The 21,817-nt window shown below is 36.7% G+C and overlaps 1 protein-coding gene across 1 annotated transcript in view; it reads right to left on the bottom strand.

Annotated features, from left to right (window-relative positions):
- il16 (interleukin 16) overlaps window positions 1–21,817 on the bottom strand; it is a 120,722-nt gene that overhangs the window by 17,917 nt on the left and 80,988 nt on the right. Inside the window, exon 18 of the mRNA XM_062029980.1 lies at window positions 236–308. Coding sequence (XP_061885964.1) covers window positions 236–308 — 73 coding nt within the window. The remainder of the gene's footprint in view (window positions 1–235; window positions 309–21,817) is intronic.

The raw sequence follows: 21,817 nt of genomic DNA, 5'->3' as shown, positions 1-21,817 counted from the left end.
ATACATACAGTTACAATAGCATATATTTCCATTGTATAACTACAGCATGTCCAAAATAAGTAGAAGGGTGCAGATCTTAGGTTTGGTTCATCATATTTATTAATTTTTATGTCTATTAATCAATAATATTCTTGAGTATTAGTCTCTGTCATACTAAACTGCTTCAAAAGCTTTCGCGTGTTACCATACAACAAAATTATTTACCAGCATGCCCTGGAAATTAAATCGATCCTACCTGTGCGGAGTTTGTCCTCAAAAGTGACGTTCTCTTTGCTGCTTTCTGATGTTCTTCTCATTTGTTCTCCTTCCTGGTTAACAAACAGGAAGTGTTTTTGTCACAAGAGGTTCAGTAACTTCCGCTGAAACACTCACCCACACAGCAAACACAAACACACACCATGCATGATGGATAGATGCAAAAACATGCATAACCAGAAAAGACAAATTGTGTCAAAATTGCAAGTGAATGCTGAAGATCACAGGCTGAATTGAAATGATGTATGGAAAATGGGGATTTACGGAATGTGGTATTTTTTGTTAGGTAGTCTACATCTGTTTGTATTAAACTGATTTGAATGGGTTGAGAAATGTGGAAATTACAGGTGTCCTGATAAAACTTTTTCACTATTGATACGATACCATCTATTATGCAAAACCAACCTTTCTTACCTATTGGTACCTGTTTTTGAGCATTTCAAATCTGCATAGATCCCGAATATTTAAAAATAAACCATGGAGGCATGGCAGAGATATTTATAAAACAATATTGCCTTCCTTCATACAAATCCCGTTTCCATATGAGTTGGTAAATTGTGTTAGATGTAAATATAAACGGAATACAATGATTTGCAAATCATTTTCAACCCATATTCAGTTGAATATGCTACAAAGACAACATATTTGATGTTCAAACTGATAAACATTTTTTTTTTTGCAAATAATCATTAACTTTAGAATTTGATGCCAGCAACATGTGACAAAGAAGTTGGGAAAGGTGGCAATAAATACTGATAAAGTTGAGGAATGCTCATCAAACACTTATTTGGAACATCACACAGGTGAACAGGCAAATTGGGAACAGGTGGGTGCCATGATTGGGTATAAAAGTAGATTCCATGAAATGCTCAGTCATTCACAAACAAGGATGGGGCGAGGGTCACCACTTTGTCAACAAATGCGTGAGCAAATTGTTGAACAGTTTAAGAAAAACCTTTCTCAACCAGCTATTGCAAGGAATTTAGGGATTTCACCATCTACGGTCCGTAATATCATCAAAGGGTTCAGAGAATCTGGAGAAATCACTGCACGTAAGCAGCTAAGCCCGTGACCTTCGATCCCTCAGGCTGTACTGCATCAACAAGCGAGATCAGTGTGTAAAGGATATCACCACATGGGCTCAGGAACACTTCAGAAACCCACTGTCGGTAACTACAGTTGGTCGCTACATCTGTAAGTGCAAGTTAAAACTCTCCTATGCAAGGCGAAAACCGTTTATCAACAACACCCATAAACGCCGTCGGCTTCGCTGGGCCTGAGTTCATCTAAGATGGACTGATACAAAGTGGAAAAGTGTTCTGTGGTCTGACGAGTCCACATTTCAAATTGTTTTTGGAAACTGTGGACGTCGTGTCCTCCGGACCAAAGAGGAAAAGAACCATCCGGATTGTTATAGGCGCAAAGTTGAAAAGCCAGCATCTGTGATGGTATGGGGGTGTATTAGTGCCCAAGACATGGGTAACTTACACATCTGTGAAGGCACCATTAATGCTGAAAGGTACATACAGGTTTTGGAGCAACATATGTTGCCATCCAAGCAACGTTACCATGGACGCCCCTGCTTATTTCAGCAAGACAATGCCAAGCCATGTGTTACATCAAAGTGGCTTCATAGTAAAAGAGTGCGGGTACTAGACTGGCCTGCCTGTAGTCCAGACCTGTCTCCCATTGAAAATGTGTGGCACAATATGAAGCCTAAAATACCACAACGGAGACCCCCGGACTGTTGAACAACTTAAGCTGTACATCAAGCAAGAATGGGAAAGAATTCCACCTGAGAAGCTTCAAAAATGTGTCTCCTCAGTTCCCAAACATTTACTGAGTGTTGTTAAAAGGAAAGGCCATGTAACACAGTGGTGAACATGCCCTTTCCCAACTACTTTGGCACGTGTTGCAGCCATGAAATTCTAAGTTAATTATTATTTGCAAAAAAAAAAAAAAGTTTATGAGTTTGAACATCAAATATCTTGTCTTTGTAGTGCATTCAATTGAATATGGGTTGAAAATGATTTGCAAATCATTGTATTCCGTTTATATTTACATCTAACACAATTTCCCAACTCATATGGAAACGGGGTTTGTACTTCCACCAAACGAGCCATTTGGAGTTTGCCCCAATTTGTGACATTTTTCCCAATTGTGACATCAGCGGATATCTCCATATATGGTAGCAATTTACCTGAAGATCTTTGTGTGAGTCCGCTATTGTAGTCAAACGCTGTTGTCAATAAGCTCCTTTTTCTCAATCATTTTGTTGTGGGGCTGACTGCCTCATACATGCAAATGCATCCTCCGAGGTTGCCATTTCAAATAAAATCAGCATATACTTCTGACTTACATCTGTCAGTAGACTTGGAAGCACGCAGTCGAAGTGGTGAAATGTAAATAAGACCACCCACAAAACCGGGCATCTTGTAGAGACGATCAGAAAACGGCTTGAAGATGGTCTCTAAAACATGATCTATGCAAAGTCTTGACCAAATGACCACCTTTACATGTTATATAGACCACAAGTGTTGTGAAAATAGAAAAAAAAATCATATTCAGGGCCGTAACTAGGATTTGACAAATACTGAGGTCAAAAATTGGTTGTCCAAGAGAAGCTTTAAAAGGCTGAAATCATGGAAGCACCATATAAATAATTAAAGCTTACATTGAGGTAGAAGTATCACGTGTTGTATTATCTAACATCTTTGACAATCAGCATGATTTTGTAACAGTCCACTTTTTTTTATTAATATGCTGATGTGGTAGTGTTTTTATTGATAACTCTTTTAAACTTGGCAATCAAATAAGCTCAGTGGTAAAAACTGCCTTATTCCAATTCAGACCTCTCCAGAAGGTCAAATCTTACCTGCCCATAAACCAGTTAGAAATAGTCGTGCATGCACTAATAACATCCCGCTTGGATTACTGTAACTCTGGCATTGGCATCAATCAGTCTTCCACTCGCCGCTTACAACTGGTCCAAAACGCAGCTGCACACCTGCTCCCAGTACCATGAGCACATCACTTCCTGTACTGGTTTCTCTCCACTGGCTGCCTGTTGTTTTTAGAAGTCATTGAAGATTTTATATTTCGTTATTAAATTTCTCCATGTGCTGGCTCCACCATACATGCTGTATCTGACCTACTTATTCTGCGTACCCCTGTCAGAGCGCTAAGGTCATCTGACCAGTGCTTTTTAGAATTTATTTTAGAGCCCCGCCATCAGAAATAAGAAAATACTTTTCTCCGCTTGTACCCGTGATCTTGTCCTTTCGGTCATAACCCAAAATTCATGACCATAGGTGAGGATGGGAACGTAAATCGACCGGCAAATTGAGAGCTTTGCCTTCCGGCTCAGCTCCTTCTTCACCACGACGGATCGATACAGTGTCCGCATCACTGCAGATGCCACACCGATCCACTCTTCCCTCACTCGTGAACAAGAGGCCAAGGTACTTGAGCTCCTCCATTAAGTTAAGCTCATGGCACAGTAAGTTGAAGGATGCGGACACATTTGTTGCTTGATACTTTATAATACACTTTTGTAAGTAGTATGGAACTGTAATTATTTGATACTCGTTTATATTGACAAATGTGGTGTTTAAGACTGCAATATTGTTCAATTAGGAACACTAGGTATGTCTAGCTTGTGAGCTTAGCTGTTGTGTAGCTGATAGCACCTGGTAGGCTATAGTCTAACCTGTTTATCTTTTGTAAATAATATCACTGTTGTGTTTTTATTTCCCTGCCTTCTCTTTTATATTGATGTGTTTCCTCAGCTCATTAGTCTCCAGCGAGGGGCGGACACTAAGGCACACCTGCAACCTATTTCTACCGAGGAGTATTTAAGCTTGTCACCCACAGCTGGGTCTTGCCGGTTATTTTATCATGCACCTCCCACGTGCATGTGCCTGCTTCGCCTCGTCAGTCCTGGTACGTTGCTTTTCCTTAATTCTGTAATTCCTAACTTCTTTGTGTTTGTTTCCTAGCCTCCTTGAGGCAGCAAAAGACTTTATGCTGTACTTAGTGTGCCCTGGCTTTTCCCCTGCCAACCACTGAGGAACCTGTTTTTGTTAGTATTCATGGTGTGCACTTCTGCCCCATCGCTTTTTGTTACACTTTTTGGACTTATTAAATGTATTCCTTTTTGTTATTCAAACTTGCCTCCCATCTCTGCATCCCGGGGTCACCCCCTTGATCAGTTCCTAACAATCACTACAATACAAGAAAATACCAACCGTGTCTGCTTATTGTAGGACATTAACGATGTTCACTGCCTTCCATCTTTGCTTTTCTGTGTGTGCACAGCTGTGATTGACAGCCTTTTTTAAATTCTTATTCAATATAAGTAATAATTTCAAAAAATTATAGACATTTTTTAAAATATATGTTCTGTTAGACTAGTAATGGTAACATAAGATAAGGCAGTGTTTTTCAACCACTGTGCCACGGCACACTAGTGTACCGTGAGATATTGTCTGGTGTGCCGTGGGAGATTATGTAATTTCACCTAATTGGGTTAAAAAATGTTTTTGCAAACCAGTAATTATAATCCGTTAATAATGTGCCGTTGAGTGTCGGTGCTGTCTAGAGCTCGGCAGAGTAACTGTGTAATACTCTTCCATATCAGTAGGTGACAGCAGGTAGTTTATTACTTTGTCTATGTCCGGAACATGGTTTGTCGTGATCACAATATGCAGACGACAGCGGGAGGCATCGTGCAGGTAAAAAGGTATCTAATGCTTAAACCAAAAATAAACAAAAGGCAAGTGCCGCTAAGAAAAGGCATTGAAGCTTAGGGATGGCTATGCAAAACGAAGCTAAAACTGAACTGGCTGCAAAGTAAACAAAAACGGAATGTTGGACGACAGCAAAGACTTACAGCCTGTGGTGCAGCAGACGCCGTCCACAAAGTACATCTGTACTTGACATGACAATCAACAACACAATAGGAGCGCAAACAAGAACTAAAACACTACACACATAAAAACACCAAAAATCTCTGAATAAGTCACGGAGTGATGTGACAGGTCATGACAGTACACCTACTTTGAGACAAGAGTTATAGTGATGCATGGTTGGTTATGGTTTGAATTCATATTTGCGAGAACAACTTTTTACTGTCAATATCGGCTGCTGAGTTTCATTTTTTAATGTTTTCTGCTGGTGGTGTGCCTCTGGATTTTTTCAATGAAAAAAAATTGTGCCTTGGCTCAGAAAAGGTTGAAAAACACTGAGATAAGTTAGTGTTCTTATTGTATTTTTTGGATCGAAAAATTGACCTTTGAGCAAGTTGCAAACAGCCCATTTAATGCTCTTCAACATTCACACAATCAAAATGATGTCATATAACATAAACAAAAAAGTGAATAATCAATTAACTAATTAACACACAATGGATAGGGCTATTCAGTATATGGCAAAATATATGTACAGCAGAACATAACCATAAACAGCACATGTCATGCTGTGCTAAACACCAACATAAACAAGTTCTGTATACTTTTAATTCCAGGTATGATGGAAACATCATTACTGAGAACCATAAAAGGATCATTAAATCCTTATTCCATTAAATGAGAGATATTAAGTCAAGTCATAACAGAGGGTTTATCATCCAGAACAACATTTGAGCTGCAGTCTGGAACAGGAGTTGAGTCATTAAGTTGTTGTTCAATTAAATAAGCTCATTCATGAAGCTCAATTAACCATTCATATTAGAAATATGTTTTCAACTTGGATTAATCCAATTCTCCTCATACAGTGGGGCGGGGGTAGGGGTAGAGAGGCGCGGTGCGATGCATGGGTGTATGTGTGACCCCAGGGAACATGCTTTATCAGAATCATGCAGTATCATGCGTCAAACCTTGCTTTGAAAAGCTTTGCACTACAAAATGTGCTCATTGTAGCCACTCATCATGACTTCTCATTTGTTTTTACATTTTTGACATAGCCAGTCCAGAAATACAATTAAACACCTGTCAAAAGTGCCCCTCCCAAAACAAGTAACCCACAAAAATTATATATAAAATAAAAATTAAAAAAAGAAGCATGAATCAATCAAATAAGTACAGGCAAATATTGATATGAAGCCACAGACAACTGCACTCCTGAATGTCCCCAACACAGCACTATGTGCAGCAATACACAAAATCAGACAAGAGGCTCATCAAACATCTACCTTTTAATTACTTTTCAATCGGGTTTAAATTTGAAATCAGTCACCGTGAGGAATGAGGAGCTCACGGTGCGGCGGTGCGCAGGGACCTCTACAAGTTGCAACCCCTTACAACATAAATGTTAAGTTTATTATCATATACTCTATGGCCTCATTATACAATCAGATATAAATAGTATCACTTTAAGGAATACTACATTCATTATTTTAGATGGATGATTATTTGTATAATTTTTAAAAATATTTTAAGTTGTTAATATTCAATAACTTTATAATGATACATAATAAAGTCCTAAAAACCCATGAAACATAGGTGGTGGCCATTTAGTTCTACTACAACTTTTTTTTAATTTTCTTTATTTTGCTGATTATTTTAGAATAATTTTCTGTATATAATTTTGATGAATATATTGTTTCAAAACACAAATGACTAATAGATGGTGTCTAGTTGAGCATGTTATGGATTGTATTTTGGGGAAAAATAATTTACTGATTTTAGAAAATTATTTTTCAAAGACATGCACCTGGGGATAGGTTGATTGGCAACACTAAATTGGCCCTAGTGTGTGAATGTGAGTGTGAATGGTGTCTGTCTATCTGTGTTGGCCCTGCGATGAGGTGGCGACTTGTCCAGGGTGTACCCTGCCTTCCGCCCGAATGCAGCTGAGATAGGCTCCAGCACCCCCTGCGACCCCAAAAGGGACAAGCGGTAGACAATGGATGGATTTTTCAAAATGTATTTTCAATAGCTTTATCATACAATATACTGTACCAGCTTCAAAATACATGACTTATAGATAGTGTCTAGTTATTCCTACTACAAATCTTATTTTTGTGAAAAATAATTTTACTGATTCTTAATTATTATTATTTTTTTCAATAACTTTTACTGATTTTTGAGAATTATTTCAAATATTTGATATTCAATAGCTTTCAGACCATACAACATATCACAAAAATCACAAGACTTATAGACCGTGTCTAGTTCTTTCTACTACAAGTCTTATTTTGCGGAACATTTATTTTGATGACTTTTGGAATGTATTTAAAATGTTCAATTTTCGAAAGCTTTGAGACTGTACAATATTTCTTCTCAAAAACAACATGGTTTATAGATGGTGTCTTGTTCTTTCTACTGCAATTATTATTTTGGGGAACAGTTATTTTAATTTTCAATAGCTATAAGACTAAGATTATAAAACATATCTCAGAAAAATACATAGATCATGTCTAGTTTTAACATTTTTTTTATAAATATTTAAAATGTTCAATAGCTTTAAGACTATAGAACATATCATCTTAAAAATCACACGACTTATACATAGTGACTAGTTCTTTCTACTACAAGTCTTATTGTGCAGAAAAGTTATTTGACTGATTTTTAAAAACATATTTAAAATGTTACATTTTCAGTAGCTTTAAGACTATAGAACATGTCATCTCAAAAATCACATGTTTATAGATTGTGTAATTTTTTTCTACTACAAGTCTTATTTTGCAGAAAAGTTATTTCAATTATTTTGAAGAATATTTAAAATTTTCAATAGCTCTGACACTATAAGACTATAAATCAATCAATCAATCAATCAAAGTTTACTTCTATAGCCCTAAATCACGAGTGTCTCAAAGGGCTGCACAAGCCACAATGACATCTCAAAAATCACATTACTTATAGCTAGTGTCTAGTTCGTTCTTATTTTGGGAAAAAATATTTTAATGATTTTTGAGGAATATTTAGAGTTTTCAATAACTTTAAGACTATGCAACATCCATCAATCCATCCATTCATTTTCTACCGCTTATTCCCTTCGGGGTCGCGGGGGGCGCTGGAGCCTATCTCAGCTACAATCGGGCGGAAGGCGGGGTACAACATATCATCTCAAAAATCACAAGAAATATAGATTCTGTCTAGTTCTTTCTACTACGAGTCTTATTATGTAGAAAAGTTATTTTAAGCATTTTTGAGGAATGTTTAAATCTTAAAATGTTCAATAGCTTAAAGACTGTACATTATTTAAAAAAAATCACTTGATTTACAGATAGTGTTTAGTTATTTCTACTACAAGGCTTATTGTGCGGAAAAATATTTTAATGATTTAAAAAAAATATTAAACATTTTCAATTTTCAGTAGCTTTAAAACTATAGAACATATTATCTAAAAAAATGTTTTTATACTTGTATATAAAAAGTCTTATTTTGCAGAGAAGTTGTTTTAATAATTTTTGAAGAAGATTTAAAATTAAAAATGTTCAATAGCTTTAACACTGTACAGTATATATTTTCATAAATCACATAACTTGTTTATAGTGTCTAGTTCTTCATACAACACGTCTTATTTTGGGGGTAAATTATTTTAATTATTTTTGAGAAATATTTAAAATGTAACATTTTCAATAGCTTTAAGACTATACAACACGTCATCTTGAAAAACACCTGACTTATAGATAGTGGCAAGTTCTTTTTACTGCAAATTCTATTTTGTGGAAAAAGTTTTTAAATTACTTTTGTAAAATATTTAAAAAAAAAATCTTAATAGCTTCAAGACTGTACAATATATCTTCTTAAAATCACATGACTTATAGATAACGCCAAGCTCTTTCTACTACAAGTTATATTTGGGAAAAAAGTTATGTCACTGATTTTTGAGTAACATTTAACATTTTTAAATTTCAATACTTTGACTATAGAACATATCTCAAAAGTTACATGACTCATAGATAGTGTCTAGTTCTTTCTACTACAAGTCTTATTTTGGGAAAAAATATTTTAATGAATTTTTAAGTATGTTTAAATATTTCAATTTTCAATAGCTTTAAGAAAATACAACATATCATCTCAAACAATACATGACTTATAGATGGTGCCAGGTTCTTTCTACTACAAGTCCTATTTTGAAAAAAACTCATTTTGTTTAAAATGTCCAATAGCTTTAAGAATATAGAACATATACTCTCAAAAATCACACTTATACATTTGAATTTTAAATAGCTTTAAGACTATATAAACAAATATATCATCTCAAAAAACATATCACTTATAGATAGTGCCTAGTCTTTCTACTACAAATCCTAATTCGGGAAAACAATTATTTTACAGATTTTTGAGGAATATTTCAAATGTTCAATAGCTTAAAGACTGTACAATAGATCTTCTCAAAAATCACATGACTTATAGGTCGCGCCTACCTCTTTCTACAACAAGTCCTATTTGAGACAAAAGTTATTACGGTAAACTGATTTTTGAGAAAAAAATTCAATTTTCAATAGTTTTAAGATATAGAACATATCATCTCAAAAATCACATGACATATAGATAGTGTCTAGTTATTTCTACTACAAGTCTTATTTTGGGAAGAAAATATTTTATTGATTTTTGAAGATTATTCAAATATTTCAATGTTTTATAGCTTTTAAGACTATACAACATATAATCTCAAAAAACACATGATTTATATATAGTGCTAAGTAATTTTTCTACAAGTACAAAATATTACACATTTTCAATTTCTTAATAGCTTAAGTACTGAATGATATATATTCTCAAAAATCACATGACTTAAAGATAGCACCTAACTCTTTCTACCACAAGTCCTATTTGGGAGAAAAGTTATTTTACTGATTTTTGAGGAATATTTAGAATTTTATAAATTTTCAATAACCTAAAAACTGTACAATATATCTTCTCAAAAAACACATAGCGTATAGATAGTGCCTAGTTCTTTTTACTAAAAAAATCTTATTTTGAGAAACTATTATTTTAATGATTTTTGAGGAATATTTAAAATTTTCAATGTTCAATAATTTGAGACTATACAACATATCTCAAAAACCACACTCTAGTTCTTTCGACTAAAAGTCGTATCGTGCTGAAAAGTTATTTTATTGATTTTTGAGGAATATAAAAATGTTTAATTTTCAATAAATTTGAGACTGAACAATTTATAATCTCAAAAATCACATGACCTATAGATGGTGCCTAGTTATTTGTGTTTTATTTTTGGGGGAAATTATTTTAATATTATTTGAGGACAATACATTTTTTTAACATTTCTCAAAATTCCGTAAAATATTTTTTCAATAAATTAAGACTTTTAGTAAAAAAAAAACAAATACTATCTATAAGTCATGTGATTTTTAAGATGATATGTTCCATAGTCTTAAAGCTATTGAACATTTAACATGTTAAATATTTAGAAAATATCAGTATACCTTCTCCCCAAAATGGACTTGTAGTAGAAAGATATATTTATAAGTCGTGTGATTTTTGAATAGATATACTGTATTGAAAATGTAACATTTTAAATATTCCTCAAAAATCAGTAAAATATTTTTCCCTAAAAATAAGGCATCTAGTAGAAAACACTAAACACTATCTAATAGTCATGTGATTTTTGAGATGATACAGTATTTAAACAATCTTCAAAAATCATTAAAATATTATCTTCGCAAAATAAGACTTGTATTAGAATGAACTAGACACTATCTATAAGTCATGGGTTTTTTGAGATTACATGTTCTATAGTCTTAAAGCTATTGAAAATGGAAAATGTTAAACTTTTCTCTAAAAAAATAATTTCTGGCCCAAATAGGACTTGTTGTAGAAAGAGAAAGATGAATTGTACAGTCTTTAAGCTTTTGAAATTGGAATATTTTCAATATTTCTCAAAAATCCGTAAAGTTACTTTTCCCCCAAATAGGACGTATAGTAGAAAGAACTAGGCACTATCTATAAGCCATGTCATTTTTGAAAATATAAAGTGTACAATCTTTAAGCTATAGAACATTTTAAACATTCCTCTAATATAAATAAAACACATTTTCCCTAAAATAGGACTGGTAGTAGAAAGAGCTGGATGCTATCCATAAGTCATGTGATTTTTGAGATATATTCTATAGTCCTAAAGCTTTTGCAAATACATTTGTTTTAAATATTTCTCAAAAACAGTAAAATAACTTTCCCACAAAATAAGACTTGTAGTAGAAAGAACGAGGCACTATCGATACTTCTTGTGATGTTTGAGATTATATATTGTATAGTTTTTAAGCTATTGAAAAGTAAAATAAGTAAAATAACTTTTACCCCAGAGAGGACTTGTAATAGAAAGAGCTAGACGTTATCTATAATTAATGTGATATTTAAGAAAAGAAAGAACTGGCCACTCTCTATAAGTCCTGTGATATTGGAGAATATATATATTGTACAGTCTTGAAGCTTATGAAAACTGAAAATTGTAAATATTCCTCAGAAATATGTAAAATAACCTATCCCCAAAATATGACTTGAAATAGAAATAACTAGGCACTATCTATAAGTCTTGTGATTTTTGAGAATGTATGTTGTACAGTCTTTAAGCTATTGAAAATTGAATATTTTAAATATTTCTCAAAAATCAGTAAAATTACTTTTCCCCCAAATATGACTTGTATCAGAAAGAACAAGGCACCTTCTGTAAGTGACGTCTTTTTTGAGATGAGTTGTTGTAAGGTCTTGAAGCAAATTCAAATTTTAAATATTTCTCAAACATCTTTTAAATAATGTTTTCCCAAAATAAGACAGGTAGTATGTTCTACTAAACACTATCTAGAAGTTATGGGATTTTTTAGATACTTTTTTGTAGTCTTAAACCTATTGAAATGTTTAAAATTGTAAATATTTCTCATAAATTTGTCAAATAAATCTGTTCTACCCAAAATAAGACTTGTAGTTTAAATGTAACTTAGATATTGGGTTTCACTATGTAAAGCGCTTTGAGTCACTAGAGAAAGGCGCTATATAAATAAAATTCACTCACACACACTCACACTAGTATGTTCAACTAGATACCATCTACAAGTCATGTGATTTTTGAGACGATATATTGTATGGTTTTAAAACTATTGAAACGTTTATATTTTGTATTATTTCTTAAAAATCAATATAATAACTTTTCCCCAAAATAAGACTTGTAATATGTTCAACTAAACACCATCTATAAGTCCTGGGATTTTTGAGATGATATATTGTTTTTTTATTCATGCTGCCGCTAGGTGACATCATACGCAAATACGGTGTTAGCTTTCACTGTTATGCTGATGACACCCAACTCTACATGCCCCTAAAGCTGACCAACACGCCGGATTGTAGTCAGCTGGAGGCGTGTCTTAATGAAATTAAACAATGGATGTCCGCTAACTTTTTGCAACTCAACGCTAAGAAAACGGAAATGCTGATTATCGGTCCTGCTCAACACCGACATCTATTTAATAATACCACCTTAACATTTGACAACCAAACAATTAAACAAGGCGACTCGGTAAAGAATCTGGGTATTATCTTCGACCCAACTCTCTCGTTTGAGTCACACATTAAGAGTGTTACTAAAACGGCCTTCTTTCATCTCCGTAATATCGCTAAAATTCGTTCCATTTTGTCCACAAGCGATGCTGAGATCATTATCCATGCGTTCGTTACATCTCGTCTCGATTACTGTAACGTTTTATTTTCGGGCCTCCCTATGTCGAGCATTAAAAGATTACAGTTAGTACAAAATGCGGCTGCTAGACTTTAGACAAAAACAAGAAAGTTTGATCATATTACGCCTATACTGGCTCACTTGCACTGGCTTCCTGTGCACCTAAGATGCGACTTCAAGGTTTTACTACTTACGTAAAAAATACTACACGGTCAAGCTCCTGCCTATCTTGCCGATTGTATTGTACCATATGTCCCGGCAAGAAATCTGCGTTCAAAGAACTCCGGCTTATTAGTGATTCCCAGAGCCCAAAAAAAGTCTGCGGGCTATAGAGCGTTTTCTATTCGGGCTCCAATACTATGGAATGCCCTCCCGGTATAAGTTAGAGATGCTACCTCAGTAGAAGCATTTAAGTCTCATCTTAAAACTCATTTGTATACTCTAGCCTTTAAATAGACTCCCTTTTTAGACCAGTTGATCTGCCGTTTCTTTTCTTTTCTTTTCTACTCTGCTCCCAACCCGGTGTGGACCGCTAGCCTGTGCATCGGATGGGGACATCTCTACGCTGCTGACCCGTCTCCGCTCGGGATGGTTCCTGCTGGCCCCACTATGGACTGAACTTTCGCTGATGTGTTGGACTTTCACAATATTATGTCAGACCCACTCGACATCCATTGCTTTCGGTCTCCCCTAGAGGGGGGGGGGGGGTTACCCACGTATGCGGTCCTCTCCAAGGTTTCTCATAGTCATTCACATTGACGTCCCACTGGGGTGAGTTTTCCTTGCCCGTATGTGGGCTCTGTACCGAGGATGTCGTTGTGGCTTGTACAGCCCTTTGAGACACTTGTGATTTAGGGCTATATAAATAAACATTGATTGATTGATTGATTGATATTCACAAAGCTATTAAAAATCGAACATTTTAATTATTTCTCAAAAATTTTAAAATTAGACTTGTCGTACAAACAACTGGTGACCATCTATGTGTGGTGCAGTTTGTGTACTGTGATGTACAATTATGAAGCTTTTGAATGAATAGCGGGGCAGCACGGTGGAACAGGGTTTAGTGTGTGCCTCACAATACGGAGGTCCTGGGTTTGAGCCCAAGTCTTTCTGTGTGGAGTTTGCATGTTCTCCCAGTGACTGCGTGGGTTCCCTCCGTGTACTCTGGCTTCCTCCCACCTCCAAAGACATGCACCTGGGGATAGGTGGATTGGCAACACTAAATGGTCCCTAGTGTGTGAATGTGTGTGTGAATGTTGTCTGTCTATCTGTGTTGGCCCTGTGATGAGGTGGCGACTTGTCCAGGGTGTACCCTGCCTTCCGCCCGAGTGCAGACAAGCGGTAGAAAATAGATGGATTGATGAATCCATACAAATTCTAAGAATATCATCTCTTCCTAACACAGTCTTGCATTGTTAACTAATAGGATACATTGTACGTCTGAAATTATTACACAGACTTGACAATGTATAATAATTTAGATTTTAATTTGTTTATTATGTATTTTCTTGTCAGGAGTTGCTCTTTGTAGACGGTCTCTAATTTGAGCCGCAGGTGTTGAAAAACCACATGGACAGGTTTCCTGCCCGGATCGCAGATTGTATTGCTGAAAATGTTGTTTGGGGTTTTTGAGCTAATGAGCTGTTATCTCCGAATTTGCCGATCTCTTTCTAACTTTACCGCAGTCACCGAGGGTCCGTTGGACAGAGTCCAGCGTGGGCAAGTTTAAGGACCTCCTGCAATAATTGAGCGGTAAACTTAGTCGGACGGTGGCCCAAACAGCCCTCAGGAAGGCCCACCACTCGGACATTATTCCACCCGGAGCGGCCCTCCAGATCAACACATTTTTTAGAGAGGAGATCCATGGTGGCAGTCAGCATGTTGACGCCAGCGTGGAGTTCGGTCAGCTCGTTCGCATTAGCATTAGCAGCAAGCTCCAGGCTAGCAATTGGCTTGCCATAGTAGTGTGAGTGTGAATTATATTTATATAGCGCTTTTCTCTAGTGACTCAAAGCGCTTTACATAGTGAAATCCAATATCTAAGTTACATTTTTAAACCAGTGTGGGTGGCACTGGGAGCAGGTGGGTAAAGTGTCTTGCCCAAGGACACAACGGCAGTGACTAGAATGGCAGAAGCGGGGATCGAACCTGGAACCCTCAAGTTGCTGGGCACGGCCATTCTACCAACCAACTCTACCAACCATAGTACGAGAGAATGATCTCGAATGGCTCCACTACAGCCCCTATTTATCCTCTGACAACGGATTTAAGATTGTCGTTTATCTTCCGACTTATCAACCTACAAAGGGGAATTTGCAGGCACAATCCACAAAAAGCAGCTACACATGAGACGTCAGTAAAAAGTATGGTACAGTTGACAGCTGGAGTCAGTATAAGTGCCAATAAAATATAAAAAAGGTCACATATCCACGGAGCCCCCGCTAAGCACGCCTTGCAGCGACCACACTCAACCGGAAGTCTCCGACTTGAGTTTAAACATTTGTATTTGTTTAGTATCAAATGGTTCACGTTACTCAAATTATTTTTTAGTTTAGGATTTTTCTTTTTCTTTTCTGGCAAATTGATGCACTTTAAATATGTTATGTTGCAGACTAAAAACACAATGTTAAAGTTATTTTTGTAAGTTGATCTATATTTCTTTCTATTATCCTTTTTTTTAATATTTAATGTTAACAAGAAGACAATGTTATGCAGAGGTGTACAGTTTTATAGACACATGCTACTATTCATAGTAGAAGGAGGGGGGGGGGGGGGGGGGGGGGCTGCACAACATCTTTTCTTCTTCCTCGGGGGCGTAACAGAAATAATTGAGTTGCACCGGATTAATCTAACGGGAAGATTCAACCATTAAAAGGTGAAAGCAGGCAACATGCTTTTTTTTTTTTTAAATGATCACCTACATCCCTTAAGAGAAACTTCATGATCTTTCTCACAGCTTGGCATAAGTTGCTGAAGATATGTATGCACTGGAAAGAGAGCACTGTTAGATACTATTCTATCTCGAATATATAGAGACAACGTACAGTATTCACAGTCATTAGGGAGTGTGAAGCATGACTTGTAACAGACAACAATAAATAAAAACAATTTATGTGGTAAACTAAGATAAATGAAACATGTGAGCAACATAAGACCTGTGGGCACATCAGTATCACACCTGTCCAAATCTGACATCATAACAAGTACATGGCTTATTAAAACAATCACATAACAGCAGTCATTTCCATTACATTACTGTTGTAATCCAATTTGATTTGGCCCACTTACAATTAAAGTAATACAAATCTTGGAAATAGCGGAACAGATTGCCAATGCAATAAATAGTAAACAGTGTGCAGCTGCAGTGTTTAGGGCTCTAACAAAAGCATTTGACACAATTGATCTTAATATCTTAATCAACACATTAGAATGGTATGGTTGGTCTTGAGCTGGGTACGAAGGAACTTATCTGACAGGGAGCAAAACGTGAAGATAAGCGAACACACGTCTACAGCGCTAAATATATCTTGCAAAGTACCCCAAGGATCAATACTGGTACCAAAATTGTTCACTCTCTATATAAACGACATGTGTAAAGTTAACAAGGAGTTAAAGTTAGTACTATTTGGAGAATACACAAGTGTGTTTTGTTCAGGACAGAACTTACAGGAACTAATACAAATAATAACAGAAGAAATGAACACATTAGAAAGATGGTTTGACAATAACAGACTGTGAATTTCAGTAAAATTACGTTTACACACCAAAAGTGTATGACCGAGTTAAACATGCTAAGATGATTGAACGTTATCGGACATTGGAACTGACGATAAAGATATTCAATAACAAAGTGAAGTGAATTATATTTATATGGTACTTTTTTTCTCTAGAGAGTAGACTCAACGTACTTTACATTGTGAAACCCATTGTCTACATGTTTAAGATACATTTAAACCAGTAAGGGTGGCACTGGGAGCAAGGTGGGTAAAGTGTTTTGCCCAAGGACACAGCGGCAGCGACTGGTACCCTCGAGTTGCTGGCTTGGCCGCTCCACCATCTGGCCCACGCCACCCAAGATATACTAGGAAGAGACAGCTACAGTGAGAACCGAGCATGGAATAACAACATAATTTTAGATTAAAAAAGGAGTGCAACAAAGCTGTTTTCTTTCACCTAATATTTTCAACCCATACGACAAAATAATATTCAGAGAAATAAAAGATATGAAAGAAGTGAATATGGAGGGAACCCTCATTAATAATCTAAAATAAGCTGATGATACAATTTTGATCACAGAAAACAATTCAGAGCTACAAGACTTAGTAACAGCAATAAATGAGAACGGAAAAGCAAACGGAATGCAAAAAAACATTAAAAAAAAAAAGGAATGGTAGAACGCTGGCAAGTTCCAGATATGAATATTGTCAGAAAAATTGTATGTAAATTATCAAAAAACTTTCCGTTCTCTGAGTTCCCAGTGAACAGACGAAAGCTGTCTTTATTGCACCAAGCCAAAGGCTTGGAAAATCCCGCTGTGTACGATGGGAGGAGACGGGAGGGGTTATCTGTTATCATCCAAGACCTGCCCAAGCTCGATCCAGGACCAGTCCAAGCCCGAGGCATCTTTTTCTTTTGTGTTAATGTGACCAAAAACAATGGCTATTTACATACCCCCCATTCCTTTAGAAACAGCTGTTGTTATGTAAACAGGGACTATCCAAATAAAAAAGGAGACGTGAACCTTTTTCCGTTAGAGTGTGGGTGACACTGTAAGAGGTTACAGGTCGACACGTTTCTCCTCAAATTGAGCAAAATTGAATTCGGTCTCTGTTCATTTCCTTGCTTCTTGTCTTGTTTAATAGATGTCATTGATGTTTGAACCTGACAAATATTAATATAGAAGGGAAACCAATACAACAAGTCAACAGCATGATATATCTGGGCTATATGACAACAAAAGATGGAAAATGAGACAAAGAAATTACAAGAAGAATTGGAATTGCAAGATCAGTATTTGAACACATCAAAACATTTTAACTTCAAAAACCTTAACATCCGTTTGAGACGATGCATTATGAACACTACTATGTTGTGCAGAGTCATTAACACTTGCAGAAGCAACAATGAACAGGTTAGAAGCATTTGAAATGTGGATTTACAGAAAACATTTCCTAATTCCATGGACAGAACTCAAAACAAGTGATGAATTGTACTTCAAAAGATTAATACTTGTCCAAATATCAAGAGAAGAAAGTCAGCATACTTTGATCATATCGCTTTAGGAAACAACCATCAGAGATTGCTACTAAAGGGAAAGTTGACTGGTAGAAGTGGGACAGGCAGACCGAGAGCAAAGTGGACTGACAACATAGAAAGACGGGACCCAACAGGAATATAATGAATGCATCTGAGTGGCTGAAGATCGCAAAAAGTGGAGGCTCATGACTGCCGACCTGTTGATGATGATGATGATGAATTGTGATCAAGGAGCTGAATAGAGAATGTCACAGTGAGCCCCAAAAGATATGACCAAAACTTCCATTCTTACTCGCTAGTATTAGCTAATAACTAGAGATCAACAAAACTTTGTTCTTCCAATCAAGGACAGTACCGAGAAGAAGAAGTGAATAATATTCATTGAGTTAAAGAAATAAATAATCAAAAACATGACCGACTATTAAACGTTAGAATAATAGCTAAACTTTGCACATAAAAATATGAAAAAACTTCTGATGTTTTGTCTGTAGGAAAAGCAGCTCAAAAGAGAACCGTAGAAGTCCACTCTCCAATGTTGTACTTTATTTTTGACATTACTGTATACAACCACTGTAATTCAAAAATCATATGTTACTTACATTTACATGTTGTAAAGTTGTGCTGTTTTTTAAGGAGCTAAGCAAGTCAAAATTTAAACTCTATTTATTTCAAAGGAGAAAATTGATTTGCTTTTAGGAATATTAAGAATTCCGTCACAAAACTAGATGAACTCGTCCACCGAGGTACCAGTGTAGTTTACAACAAGGGGTAACACAACTTTTCCCACAAAGGACGTCTAACAAGAAACACTGAAGGATGCGGTGCAGCCACTTTGATACAGTTTGTAAATGAACCAAATGTTAGATACCGCTACGCTCCTACTACTGGCAATACAAAGTCTTTGCCCATGTCTATGTAAGTAAAATAATCTACTTACACTTAAGTGAATTTTCGAATAACATCAAACATATAAAAACAATTTCAGTAGGCATGTCCTGATTTGCATTTTTTTGCGATCCAATTTTGAGTCCGGATCTGAAACTTTGACTATAAATTATATACAAAACCCAAAACCAGTGAATTTGGTACGTATTGTAAATCGTAAATAAAAACAGAATACCATGATTTGCAAATCCTTTTTAACTTATATTCAATTGAATAGATTGCAAAGACAAGACATTTAACGTTCAAACTGAGAAACACTTTTTTTGTGTGCAAATAATCATTAACTTTGAATTTAATGTCAGCAACACATTGCAAACAAGTTGGCACAGGGGCATTTTTACCACTGTGTTACATGGCCTTTCCTTTTAACAACACTCAGTTAACGTTTGTGAACTGAGGAGACCAATTATTGAAGCTTTTCAGGTGGAATTATTTCACATTCTTGCTTGATGTACAGCTTAAGTTGTTCAACAGTCCGGGGTCTCCGTTGTGGTATTTTAGGCTTTATATTGCGCCACACATTTTCAATGGGAGACAGGTCTGGACTACAGGCAGGCCAGTCTAGTACCCGCACTCTTTTACTATGAAGCCACGCTGTTGTAACACGTGCAGAATGTGGCTAGGCATTGTCTTGTTGAAATAAGCAGGGGCGTCCATGATAACATTGCTTGGATGGCAACATATGTTGCTCCAAAACCTGTATGTACCTTTCAGCAATAATGGTGCCTCACAGATGAGTAAGTTACCCATGCCTTGGGCACTAACACACCCATATCGTCATGGATGCTGGCTTTTGAACAATAAAAATCTGGATGGTTCTTTCCTTCTTTGTTCCGGAGGACACAACGTCCACAGTTTCCAAAAACTATTTAAAATGTGGACTCGTCAGACCACAGAACACTTTTCCACTTTGCATGGATCCATCTTAGATGAGCTTGGACCCAGCAGTGTTTCTGGGTGTTGTTGATCAATGGCTTTCGCTTTGCATAGTAGAGTTTTAACTTGCACTTACAGATGTAGCGACAAACTGTAGTTACTGACAGTGGTTTTCTGAAGTGTTCCTGAGCCCATGTGGTGATATCCTTTACACACTGATGTCGGTTTTTGATGCAGTACCGCCTGAGGGGTCCAAGGTCACGGGCATTTAATGTTACGTGCAGTGATTTCTCCAGATTCTCAGAACCTTTTGATGACATTACAGACCTTAGATGGTAAAATCATTGCAATAGTTAATTGAGAAATGTTGTTGTTAAACTGTTGGACAATTTGCACACGCATTTGTTCACAAAGTGGTGACCCTCGCCCCATCCTTGTTTGTGAATGACTGAGCATTTCATGGAAGCTGCTTTTATACCCTATCATGGCACCCACCTGTTCTCAATTAGTCTGTTCACCTGGGGGATTTTCCAAATAAGTGTTTGATGAGCATTCCTCAACTTTCTCAGTCTTTTTTGTCACTTGTGCCAGCTTTTTTTCAACATGTTGCAGGCATCAAATTCCAAATGAGATAATATTTGCAAAAAATAACAACGTTTTCTAGTTCGAACGTCAAGTATCTTGTCGTTGCAGTCTATTCAATTGAATATAGGTTAAAAAGAATGACCAAATAATTGTATTCTGTCTTTATTTACGATTTACACAACGTGCCAATTTCACTTGTTTTGGGGTTTGAATCTTAATTATAAATAACACATGTTTATAAAGCTTATTTCATTCAATTCAGAATTTGTAGCAGTAGTACGGTGTTCCCTGCAAAGTAGAAATTATACTTATTTCATGATTTATATGAATATTATATGCATTATTTGTCAGGCTTGTCCCTGACAGTTTGGCTATGTTTTAGTTTTTCCTCTGCGTTTGTCTTAGTTTCCTGTCAGTGCTTTTATTTTGTCTTCATTTCCTGATTATGTTCCCTGAGTGTTTTGTCCCCTCAGCTGTGGCTGATTGGCACTTGGCCACACCTGGTGCCAGTCAGCCAGCTGCTATTTAAACCTGTCCTGCCTCCAGTCACTGGTGGATCATTGTCACTTGTCACTTCTACCTGTAGCTTCTACCTATTTGTCGTTGTAGCTCCGTCTACTTTTGTCCACTCCGCTTTAGTCATAGTTCCTTCGTGTCACAGTAAGTATTTTTGTTTATTGTCCACAGTTAGCCTTTGTGCTATTTTAGTTTATAGCCTAGTTTGTTCTCCGCCTTGTGCGCGCCTTTTGTTTGTTCCCTTTTGTTTGTTTTTTGCTATAGTATCTGAATTAAATCATGTTTTCCCATTCAATGCCTGCCATCATCTCTGCATCTTGGGGTTCGTCAACTACAAACTCTGACAGAATGATCCACCCTAAAACGAACCTCGCAGAGATGTCCATGGCGGAGAGGCTTAACAAAGCATTAGAATTGATGGCTAAATCAAGGAAAAGCTTTGCCTCGTTTTGTGATCCCTCCGACCCATCCCTGTCCTGTGTTGGCTTCTCGTGGGAGGTCTTGGATCCGTCCCTTGAGGGGGGGGCTATGAGTAGCTGTGCAGCTGGGGAGGCACAACTACTCCTCACCCCAGTGGGTCTGCAACCAACGGCGCCATCACCCTCTCCGGTGGACCAGCAGGGGTCTCCGCCACCCTCTCCGGTGGACCAGCAGGGGTCTCCGCCACCCTCTCCGGTGGACCAGCAGGGGTCTCCACCACCCTCTCCGGGTGGCCAGCAGAGGGCACCGCCACCACCCTCTC

This window comes from Entelurus aequoreus, linkage group LG02 (assembly GCF_033978785.1).
Source record: "Entelurus aequoreus isolate RoL-2023_Sb linkage group LG02, RoL_Eaeq_v1.1, whole genome shotgun sequence".
Lineage (NCBI taxonomy): Eukaryota > Metazoa > Chordata > Actinopteri > Syngnathiformes > Syngnathidae > Entelurus > Entelurus aequoreus.
Note: the sequence above shows the minus strand (reverse complement) of the source record. Positions and strands in the feature narration are given on the sequence as shown.